At 39.1% G+C, this 12254-nt stretch overlaps 2 protein-coding genes across 2 annotated transcripts; one reads left to right on the forward strand and one right to left on the reverse strand.

The window, feature by feature from the left end:
* Window positions 1-4234: 4234 nt before the first annotated feature.
* On the forward strand, window positions 4235-7148 carry c1galt1c1 (C1GALT1-specific chaperone 1). Its single transcript, XM_085433338.1, has 2 exons — window positions 4235-4363; window positions 5520-7148. Exon 2 carries the CDS (start codon window positions 5531-5533, stop codon window positions 6482-6484), a length of 954 nt encoding a protein of 317 aa, XP_085289464.1. The 5' UTR covers window positions 4235-4363; window positions 5520-5530; the 3' UTR covers window positions 6485-7148.
* A 1855-nt stretch (window positions 7149-9003) lies between these two features.
* On the reverse strand, window positions 9004-12247 carry mcts1 (MCTS1 re-initiation and release factor). Its single transcript, XM_085433421.1, has 6 exons — window positions 12073-12247; window positions 10479-10631; window positions 9889-9986; window positions 9650-9783; window positions 9484-9551; window positions 9004-9394 (listed from the first exon to the last, which is right to left on the reverse strand). Exons 1-6 carry the CDS (start codon window positions 12081-12083, stop codon window positions 9313-9315), a joined length of 546 nt encoding a protein of 181 aa, XP_085289547.1. The 5' UTR covers window positions 12084-12247; the 3' UTR covers window positions 9004-9312.
* Window positions 12248-12254: the final 7 nt, after the last annotated feature.

Raw genomic sequence — 12254 nt, forward strand, 5'->3', positions numbered from 1 at the left:
GTTTCTGAGTCACTTTGTGAGGACATCAGTTATGACTGAGGTCAATACTTATAAATAATACTTATACAATACAATATACAAAATACTTGACTTATAAACCATAATACAAGTTATACATGTGTTATTGTTTTTGTCATCCCTGTACAGACATCAGACCAGCTGTTTCAGTTTTAATTTCCAAATGAGTATTTCTAATCTCTGTAGGCTTCAATGTACACTGCTACCCTTTCAAAATAAAAGTCACTTATAAAGAAAACTAAGTCCAGCTTATTGTGAAGTATAAACTTTAAAATGTATGCATTATTATTATTATTATTATTATTATTATTATTATTATTATTAATTTATTTAAGCAATTTGGCTTTGGGGGTTTTTGTACTGTAGCAAAAGATATGTATCAAATCTGGGATAAATGAAGTGTATCTTATCACATAAAATTCTTCTTTAAACAGACTATCTTACTGTGATCTGAATATTTTTGTGTGTACAAAAGAACATACTTTTCATTACCGGTCTATATCTAGACCGATAATGAAAATGTAGATGTTTCAAAACTGCGGGTTCTTCAAATTCAAGTTCTTCCAAAGTATTTGAACTCAGTTTTCTCCCATTTCTGTGTGAATATGAGGTGCAGCTCATGTTAGGAAGTGACATTGTAAGTGCTGGATATAAATTATAATACAATGCTGCTCCCTTCTGTATGCATGCGTTATAAAATGCAACATGCCAAAATGTTGGAAATTATCATTAGAAAAAATTAAATATGCATTGTTGGCAATCACTAGAAGTTATTTTGGGGAGAAAAAAGGACAGTAATCATTCTAATGGACACACATAAAAAAAATTAACATTTTTTTCCAATATTTTTTTTAAAGCAGTCCTCCTGCTTGAAGGAGAACAGTTTGATTCACCTGCCTGCTGGCTCTCCACCACTCGATTTTTTTTAATGTCTTTCTCTCGCTCTGAAAACCTGGACCCGTTTCTGCAGAGCAGCACTTACCTGAGTCAATAATACTTTGTAGTTTCAGGTTTGTGTAATAAAGATTTCATTCCTGTTTTTATGATGAAGAAAAAAACAAACAAACAACTTGTCATCTATGAGGAACACAAGCAGGGGAAATGAAATTGATCACAGGCAGCACGTCTTTCACAGTGAACCCTGACTAAAGGCAACTCAGATCAGCAAAATGATTTGGGGGAATTTAATTTAAGTTATAGTTTTGCATCTGCCGTATGTAAACTAATACTTGTACATATTGGATGTCACAGCCTATGTTAAGATGGCGATGCAGGGGTTAGCACTGTCACCTCACAGTGAGAAGGTCTTTCAGATCCACTGGTTGGCTGTGGAGCATGCATGGGTTCTCTCTGGGTTCTCCTGATTCCTTGCAGTCCAAGGAAATAGAGTTAGATTAATATGTGACTCTCTATTGGCAGGAATGATTGTCTCTTTGTGCTAGGTTGGCAATGCACTGGCCACCTGTTCAGGCTGTGAACCACTTTTTGCCCTGTGACAGCTGGGATAGGCTCTAGCCTCCCCTGCACCTCTGAATAAAATGAACGGATGTCTGCATTAGAACAAGGTTAAACTGCATCATCCATATTAAATCAAACTTTAAATTATAAATAAATTAAATAAATTATTAAAGAATTTATTTATTTATTTATTATTTATTATTATTATTATAAATAAATAAATTATAAATAAATTATTTACTACTTATAAGTTTAAATTTACAATACAATATATTTGAGTTTGTAAATCAAAGGCAAACTCAACAAGAGTGGCACATTTAGAGTTTTCTGTTGTTTGAGGAGCCTGGTGGCTTTTGTCAAACTGAAAGATTCCTCATGCTGAGATGAGTGCGCATGGCCTCAGGTGATTTATTGTCTTCATGCCTCTGAAATTACAGCTGAAAACAACATTTGATGCATCTGACAGCTGAGCAATGAATGGAAAGAAGCAAAGACACAGCAAAGGTTCAGGTTTAAGGTCAAAAGCTCAGTTTCAAATGCACAAATAAATCAAATTATTTTAAAAAAAGGTAAAGAAAAAATAAAAGATAAGTGCTGTAAAAACGAATACATCAGTTATCTGTTAATTCCCATAATGTGGAATTTAGATCACTGTTTTACATCTTTATTTGACTGGAAACAGTCAAATATAGCCTAGTCTAACGTGAAAAACTCAGAAGTTTTGATCATGATGAAATCTCCACAAGACACTGTCATGACATTACTCCACCCAGGCATGATCATCACCTCCAAGACAATAAAACCCCGATAATGCAGGAGCTTATTGTGATCTGGGAAGAAGGTTGGAAGACGCAAACAATAAGAAATATGCAAAGTACCCAGAGCTGATGAAGAAATAGCAGGCTGGAAGAGTTTGAGTGAGCCGATAGAGGGTTGGCTGCAGAGGTTTTGCAGGATGGTCACTCTAAGTCCTTAAACAACCGTGAATTACAGGAAAGCCCAGAAGGTGTCTGTGAAGCCACAGAGAAAGCCACTAGGACACAACTCAGGGCTTTGGTTGGCTGACCAGGACCATGGTGTCTGATGTCAAAAGACCCGGAACACCGCATGATCCAAGGAGTATCACTGAAGATGTGTCCCAGAGAGAGGATATAAAATGTTTTATGAGAGGCATCTGAGTGCTTATAGCTGGTCAACAGCTGAACAGGAGCAACTTTAAATGCATTTTCTTAATTTGGTACCTGTTTAGGGACTTTTAACTTCTGTGTTTTGGTTCATGATTTCATGGTTACAGTAAGCTGAGTTTTAGTTTTATTGTTTGGTTTTCTATCTGGTGATTCCACAGCTGAGTGGTTATCACATTCGAGTACAAAAAGGCCCTGGTTTGCACCTGGGAGGAAACACAAGCAGACACACTCTTAGTGAAGGTGCCAAAACTGGATAAATAGGAGGGTTGCATAAATTATTTTCCAGTTTAAATATGTGCATTGTCCACTGTGGTGTCCCCTTGGGGGGAAGAGTGCAGCAAGTGACAACACCTACCTCATTTCTAGTTCCTCTATACTTTAACTACTCATGAAGTCTATATAATTTATCATTCTAGAGGTCTTAAATATTTGGTGTTTATTTAGCTTCAGTTTCTACTTTAAGTTCATTTCTTGTGTGTTCAGTTCCCCCAGAGTTTATCCAGTTGTTTTTAATGTCAAGCTTCTGTTTTATATGTTTCTCCTCCAGTGTTCGTTTGTCTCATGTCAATGTGCGTCATAAGCAATATTAAAGAAGACTTTAGCAGAAGGAACTATGGAATAAAAGGAAGCAAAGAGGACACCTATGTTAGTCTTTAACAAAAGCAAAAGGACACTGGTGCAAAGTTCACCAGTGTCATGTTGCTCCTTCTCTTCCTTTTCTGCACCTCTTCGCAGGTTTGGATAGGGGGGTTGCTTCTGCCACTTGTTCCAGCCAGCACACCTGGAAGCTATCTTATTTATTCTCTGGGATTCAAAAGGCCAAATGAAACCTTCACTCAGAAGTCCCACTGAACCTTAGCCCTTTTCTTCTCAACCATCTTCCTGACTTTTATTCCAGTACACTGTACTTACATTGTCAACAGATTGCTGCAAGGTGTGGTCTCAGCATCACCGTCGCACATTCTGCAGTTTGGATCCTGCAGCTGTGGATGTGATGTTCAATGCCAGTGCTGTCCTTACAAACACTAACAGGAGTTCTTGAAACTAGTCACGTCCCTAATCTTCTGTCTGGTGTAGGGCCTTTCTCGATCATATGTCTTCATTTTCCTTAATACTGTCTTTGTGTTCTGCTGATTAAAACACTTTTGAAGCTTCTTAAAGAAACACCATGTCGCTGTAGTTGCACGCCTCCTCTCTCTATTGAATTTTCTTAGCATTGTAGACTAAGTTTGCAGAGACTGCCTCGTGCTACAAGCATGCAGCTCTTTAGACCCAGTAAATAAATACTAAAATAACCCCCACTTTTTATACTGTATGTCATTGTCATCAGCTTCCTTTTTTGTGCTATTCTCAACATCAGTCATTGGTATTGATACTGTCAGTATTTAATCTGCCCACGTCTGCTACTGGGTTTTGAAATTAAGTGCAAAATTGCCGCCATGTGGGTTGCCGTAATACACCCTTATATGGGTTATAAGCCACCAAAGAAGAAGACGAGTGTGACACGCGTAGTGAACAACGAGTAGGTGGCAGTGTCACGCAGCTGTAGCGTCTAGTCTGCTTTATTGAGGTCGTAGAAGAAGAACAGTTGGCTCTACTGCTGGGTGACGTTTGTAGTCATTCCAAACAGGACAGCTGGCTGAATAAAGACTGGACAAACAGGAGAACAACAGGAAGCACGACAGTAGTAACGTTTCTAGGTACAGTAAATTCCTTCTGCTTGTTGTCCTGGTGGTGCTAGAAAGACCCCCGAGTGAGCCTCGTAGTGTAAGACTGAGAAGGCAGGGAGCTAACAGCTAACAGTTGGTTCCCAGTGCTGTTATAAAGTTATCGACGTTGAATCAGCGATTTAGAATGATTTTGCGCAGTTTGACAACAACACTGCTAGCCTGTTGGGTGTTTGTCGTTTGTCTCGAAGTATTTCTAAACAAATATGATGTTTGTTTTTTTTAAATCATTTTTATTATTAATTTATAAATAACCTAATGTAAAGCTGAGAGTCTCTATGTAGTGAAGACACGTCAAACTAGAAGTGCAAGCTGATTGCGTCAAACAATGTGTTTGACAAGCCTTGATAGAGTTGTTTAGGTCTTTCCTCCATACGATGGGATATTGCACATGAGATAAAGTGGCAGGAGTGAGCAACAGTACACAATTTTGAGGCAGAGATATGATTGAATGGCCAGGAACCACTCCCATTCCTTTGAATAACCTGTTATACCATACTGCGTGTATTCAAACCGACACAAAGAGGAGAAGAACAAAACTGTCGATTTAATTCAATAGGATAGTCATAAAGGTTGAGTCCGAAGTGATCCCTATGTGGCATTTTTTTTACAGTTATGAGTATATTTTCAGATTTATACTCATTTAGATAGGTTTGCTTTCCCCACAATTTGTGCCACATTCAGTATGGTTTTTCTACAAGCACCAAAAAGGCATCAGAAGTTTTATTATTATCCAGATGAAGCTCAATTTAATAAAATGAAAGCTGTTCAGCTCACTTGTTTTGTCTGCTGAACAATTAAAAACCTAGTTAGCATCACAGATGACTAAGATAGATATAATATTTATCCCAAAAGTGGAGAAATCCTCATTACTACAGCTAAAAATTAAACACAATCTACAGCCTATTTCCTGGTTCAAATGGGTCTTTGGCAGTGACTACTCAAACAAGCACAATTAATATTTAAAGCAGTAGGTTTGTGCATTTGATTTTTTTTAAAGAGTCTGCTTTATGCTTTAAACCTTCCTTTAAAAAAATGGTTAAAAACATTTGTATAACAGCCCTTAGGTTTCAGGATAATATTTAAACGCTTGTCTTTGCCCTAGTAATGAATTTTCTTACTCCTCCAGTGTCTGCCATCATGTTGTCTGATGGGTGCTCATTCATGAAGGGGATGCTATTGGGAGGCGTCTTCTGCTTGGTGCTGTCGTTCCTGGGCAGCTTTAATTTCAGCTCTGAGTCGTCGACAGAAGATCATCATCATCACCATATTTATGCTCCCTCTAAAGACGAGCTGAAACGCCTCTCTGACAGTCGAGTGGAGGAGTTGAAGAATCAAGTGCGGGTCTACTGCATCATCATGGTACAGCCCAAGACTCTTGTGTACTGGGCCACCGTTTTGGACACTTGGAGCAAACACTGTGACAATGCTGTGTTTTACACCTCAGAGGGCTCCAAGGCACTTGAAGCGGTAGACCTGAATGAAAAAGATGACTGGGCAAGGTTGCGCAAAGCTCTCATACATGCGTATGAGAATGCTGGGGACCTGCGCTGGTTCTTTGTGGCCCAACCCACCACGTTCGCCATCATTGAGAATCTGAAATATCTCATTCTCGCAAAGGATCCCAATGAACCTTTCTACCTGGGAAATGCTGTTAAGTCAGGAGAGCTCGAGTATGTGGAATATAGCAGCGGGATTGTACTAAGCTATGAAGCTCTGAAAAGGCTGATGACCATGTTCAAAGATGAAGGCCAATGTCCTGAAAGAACCCACACACTGTGGAAGATGGGTGAAGACAAGCAGCTGGCCTTGTGCCTGAAATATGCCGGTGTGTTTGCGGAAAATGGCGAAGATAGACATGGCAAGGGCCTGTTCAACAAGCAGAATGTGGTCAACATGATAAAACAGAGCATGCAGGACAATCCCACTGATGTAGTGGAGGGCTGTTGCCCTGACATGGCGGTCACTTACGGCGGGATGTCCCCAAATCAGATGCACGTTATGATGTTTGGAGTTTACAGACTTCGTCCTTACGGGCACGACTTTCACGATTGGTTAACGTTTTATCCCCCTAAAGATTCGGACAACGATTAGAGCTTCAGTTCTTCAAGCTTTACGTGGTATTTTAACTGTGGTGCTTCTGTGACGGCACACGTAACTTTGGGGAGATGTTTTTCTAAAGCTGTTTATAAAACTGGATCCTGGGTAGGATTAACCTTTTTCTGTAAATTTGTACCTTTTGCACTTGGCACAATCAGCAGCCCATTCCTTTACTGTGTGATTGAATAGAAGTTTCATCCTTTGAAGGCAACCAAGACAGGTAACATATCAAAAATGTGTCCTCTCCATAGCTTAGTTACCATTGTATGGTTATGTATGTCTTCTTTTTGGTCTTAAAGGTATGAAGTAATGAGAGTTTAATTATTTAACTCTTTACAAGTGAACCTCTTCTTTTTTTCTTTTTTTTTTTAAGAATCATCTTTCTGATTTGAAGAATGTATTGGAGGACCAATAATAGTATTGAATCAATTATTGTGCAGTCCAGCCATAAGTTTACTACACTTTTTTTTCTTCTTCTTTTTTGGCAATGTTATACTTGGTTATCTCAACATATGAAGACATTGTAAATAAACAAATTAAAGGCTATCTTAGTGTTAAAACACATTTCTTTTAAAATCACATGGGAGTCAAGGTGAATGGATAAGGTGACTTTTGTATAATAAAAGCAAAATAAAAAATAATTATTAGAGAAACTTAATTTGATTTGTTGTGTTGTATGGGCCAGCAAAGATTTGTGGGAATGGGAATCAACACACTCAGGCCCCTGACAGTCCTGATTGCTCCTGACCTCAGTGCCTGCAACCACACTTTGTGGGCCCCCCGGGACAACAGATCCATGTTATTTCTTCTGGGTTTTATCTTGCTACGCCTCACAAATCCTGGCAGGTCTGGCTAAACTGGCAATTTCTTTTATTGCTCTTACTCTGGTTTTCTCTTAGTTTGCTCTGGGAAAGCTTACCAGGGTTTATCTCTCCTGACAACACAAACTCCTGGATCACAGGGACATGCAAACTCCTTGGTGACCTGAATGCAAGCAACCAAAGTGAGTTTACTTTGTAGGGTTGCTGCGCTCAGCATTGGGGATATGAGGAGCTCAGAGTAGAGGTGCTGCTCCCTCATGTCAAAAGCAGTCATTTGTGGTGATATGGGCATCTGATCCGAATGTTTCCTTTTAAGTTTTCCAGGTACGCTCTACTGGAGATAGATGGAAAAACCTGTTGGAGCAACTGGAAAGTGTTGGTAGTTAGATGGCAGCACTGGATGGATTGAAATAGAGCATATGTTAAATTAAAGAACTTTATATTTTTTTAAACTTTTTTTTTTATTAGATCTTTTAAAGGGGCACTTATTGCAGGGCTGTAAACAGTATCAGTTCTAAGTGGATATTTGAATGTTATTTGATCTGTCATGTAGATATGGCAAGGTTCATGCAATAAAGAGAGGCAGAATAACAGGTCTAACGTCTGCGCACACTGACACGCCTTTGCTCTATATGTAAATATGTTCACATCCTGTACCCTGAGGTGACAAACTGCATCACTAAATGCTGCTTTATGAAAAGGTGAGTTTCTCCAAAGATTTCTGAATTGGTTACTAAGAAATTGTGGTCTGATCTTTATCAGAGTCGCAGTAATAGAAAATAAAGATGATAGAAATAACACATAATTCGTTCCAGTTTCTCTTTCTTTATTGCGATGCTGTAATGGTTAACACGAAAGTGATGCTGGTTCAGTTCCAGTAAATCAAATAAGTGTAAATACCCTTTAAGGGTGTGTTGCAAAACATGCCAAATCAAACACAACGTTTGATTTGGCATGTTCTGCATGTTGTGGTGACTACTTGCCACAAGGAAGCAACTGAAAATAGCTCATTTCAATATTTTTTTAAGCAGATTTGTTATTTAAAATGCTCTCCGTGCAGGCTGGGAAAGGTAAGAATCTCTGAGCTAATCGCTTCTCCCAATGCTACTCGGAGTCAGGCATTACAGTTAAGGAGATATAGGATTTGTGCCCTGTAGTGGTGCCAATCCATAAAAATAAAGACCGCACTCACGAAGTCTGGTTTATGTGGACCTGTCTTCAATCACAACTGTTTTTCTAGAGAAGTTGGAAAAATCCGTCTTTGTGTTAATGGAAGACCAAAGAGGAAGACCTCATACCAGCTTTGAAGCACGGTGGAGGGAGCATCATGGTATGGGGCTTCCTGGTTATTTCAGGGTCTGCATGCTTAAAACGACAATGTTTATGCATGTGGCAACACTCCACTATCTGATGCTCAGGGGCTCGGGTAATATAATAAAACATACAGAAGTAAACAGTACAGCTAAAGAGGAAGTACCCACAGCACTGGGCGGCAGTAGGAAGGAAATGTACTTTGACCAGTTGGGGGATGAGAAAAATTTTGTGGAGCTTCAAGTTATTAATTTCAACGTTCTTTTCCAGCCCCGTTTAATAAAGACAGGAAGAGTCCAACTGTTTGTGCATTTTTAATCAGATTGTATTTGTCCGTAATTACGGCTTTAGATGAAGAGCAGACTGTGTTTTCATGAGAAATCAAATCAAGAAACCTTTATTAATCACAAAGCATTCACACAAACGTTTTCTTGCAACTGCACATCAGAGCATGTTGACATGTTCAAGTTTTGTTTAAGTGGTTCATTTTACAATTTGTTTTCCCGCAATACAAAATGCCAACTGAGATACACTTTAAAGCAAGCTCTTTCTTTTATTTTTGCATGACAGTGACGGTTGATTCAAAGCCTCCAGTAGATTACACAGCTAAGTCTCTAGGTGTAAACAGTTGACTGGCAGCTCATGCTTCGCTATCAGGAGCTCCGTACATCTTCCAAATGGCTGGCGTTATCATTTATACGTCTTCATGTGCCACAGTCCGTCGTTCAGATAGTGGACGTTTTCAATCCCGATTCCCTTGTTGACTTTTTCTCTGTTTGCAAAACAAAAGGGCGGGTTGAGCACATTTAAGGAAAAAGAAGCAGCAGCAACTAGTGAGGGATTTACTCAGTAAAGTCTTACATGTTCTCTGTAGACATCTTCATCACGCCAACACAAAGTGCATGTTGTTTCCCCTCTGCCATGATTGCCTGAATTCACTTATTAAAGACAAACCAATGGGGGAGTTCACATGAAATAGAATAAATGCTTAAACCTAGAAGACAGAGCATCATGTCTGAAAGGATACGACAACTGTGTCAGCCTTAGCTGGGTAGAGTTTAGCGCCTGGCGATGTCAACCCAGGGCACATGATGTTGGCTCCACTCAAGACAAATTTAATGGCCCCTTTGTCTACTTGCTGGTGTGGAAGAATAAAAGGATCTACAAGAAGGAAAAACAACAACAACAAAAAAAACAGAAAGGTCATCAGAAGGCGGAAATTAAAATACAGCGAGCAATAAGCCGGCATTAGAAGGTCTCACATACATTTATGCAACAGTCTGAGGGTTGGGTAGAAAGGTCCTTCTCTCTGTCTGAAGAAAAGCAGCTCTCCATTCACTGTCAGGATTTCAATGTGTTCATGGCTGCAATAAATAAAGAAACAAATGTAGGGATGAATCTACAAACTCAGTTTGGATTCGGAAGGTTGTGTAAAAGTAAATACAAACTGAATGCAATGATTTGGAAATCTTATTGTTCACCACAGAGAAAAGAAAACATCAAATGTTTGAATTGACGTAGCAAGATATTCCAAAAAAAAGTTGAGACAGGGCGATGTTTACCATGTGTGGCATCCTCTCTTGTCTTAACAAGTCTCTAAACGTCTGAGAACTGCTGGACTTTTGGAAGAGGAATGCTGTCCCGTTCTTGTCTGATACAGAATTCTACCTCCTCAACAGTTTGGGGTTTTCTATATTCCATTGTGAATAAAATATGGGTTTATGAGATTTCCAAATTACTGCATTCTGTTTTATTCCGATTTTACAAGGCATCCCAACTTTTTCACAGTTGGGTTTGTGTTCTAGAAAAAATACACCACATATAAAAATAACAGATATTAAAATGAGCAATCATACCATCTCACTATCTTCACAGGGTCCTTTTTCGGCATTATCTGATTGAGCCATGCTTCGATGTCAGGGAACTGTTCCAACAGCTGATTTTTGATACCTTTGATCACTGATGTCTTCAGCTGGATACAGTTGGACACATTTTCCTTTTCATCAAATCTGAAAGGAGAAAAGGTAACATGTTTAACACTAGAAAAAAAAACACTGAAACTGAGCCTTAAGTTAAAGTATTTAGTCAATGTGCTGTAGCAAACATCAGGAACGTATGCAAGCATTAAGAATTTGATTTATACCTTTTAAACATGGTTTTAGAAAACAACCAATATCTCTCAACCCATGTTACACATTATTATAGATATACATCGTGTTGAATAAAATATTTGCTGTCAACACAACAGCTGTTTTGTGATCTTTGATCTGGCAAAGATTTCACACTGAATGCCCTTCCTGACACAACCCACATTTATCCAGGTTTGGAATGGCCCCTTTGAGTGTGCTGGCTTTTGGTCCCCATAGCTGGGAGTTCTCTAAAACTAAGTGGATCAGTTTAAGTCCCTGGAGTCAATCACCATAAACTAAAGACAGTACACAAGAGAACTGAAGAAGAGGCAGGAGTGGGGGGAAATTGGGGTAGTGGGAGATTGAAAGTTTTACACTTTTACTACGTTCACTGCCGCTATCTTGGATTGTAAACTTGAGGTTATGATGTATGGTATGCCTGGCATACTTTAGACATGTGCAGAGGAAGAACAGTAGATATATTGGTCAGAGTATGCTGAATATAGAGCTGGCAGGTAGAAAGAAAACAGCAAGACCACATAGGAGGTTCATAGATTTATACTATAAGACATGCAAAGGATTGGTGTGACACAGAAGGACGTGCCGTTTCAATCCCTAAAAGAGAGCAACTGAAAAAAAGTTGGCAACAAATGTTCTCATATGCTGATTACACCCCAGCCCTGAACTTTTCCATGCATTCCTCACAGGAGGTATGTTTCAAACTCCAAATGCATCTATAAACAGTAAACCTATTATCCCCCAGTACACAGTCAGCATGAGAAGAGAGCAGATAAAAGTGATTAAGGAGGCGTCCTGCTTGGCCTGTTTACTTCAACGACTTACACCTGATTTTATCATATAACGTAATTGTACCTCGATCTGTCCATCAATCCATCTCCCTCGTCGCCAATATGTGTAAGCTCAAATAAAAAAATTCGACTTAAATCTGCTTAAAGTTATTAACATAATGGTCATGGATATTTTCAAAACACTTCTAGTTTCAGTGTTTGAAATGTCACTTTTCATGTTCTTTCAGTACACAGCGACAAGTAGGACCTGTAAGTAATTCATTTAGCTCAGTCATAAGAGGCAAACTACATGCGTCTGCATATTTTCAGACATCACACAGCACCCTTAAACAATCTTTATTTTCTGTTAGTCCGCCGCAGCCTAAAATTTATATCGGCAATAAAATATATCATATATTATCATAAGTCGAGCCTGCTTGTCTTATTAGCTGAGCCCACTTAAAAAATTCGAGGATGCTAATCAGTGAGCTAGCTGTTGCTAACTACAACACTTAAAATAACCAATAACGTACTTTTTAAACATCGTCGTTGGTCGTCGTTACAGCGTTCCTCGAGTGGGTGAAATTATGTCACGGTGTCTGCTTTAGACTACGTTCAGGGAAATAAGATAAAAGTCACAAGAACATCTATCAAGTAAAGCTAATGCAACCCCACGCCTGCTCAGCAGTGGAGGGCCAGCGGTGCGTGGATTGCG

This window comes from Copadichromis virginalis, linkage group LG2, assembly GCF_057382275.1.
Source record: "Copadichromis virginalis isolate Kocher_CV1m ecotype Utaka linkage group LG2, C_Virginalis_male_GT1.1, whole genome shotgun sequence".
Classification (NCBI taxonomy): Eukaryota; Metazoa; Chordata; class Actinopteri; order Cichliformes; family Cichlidae; genus Copadichromis; species Copadichromis virginalis.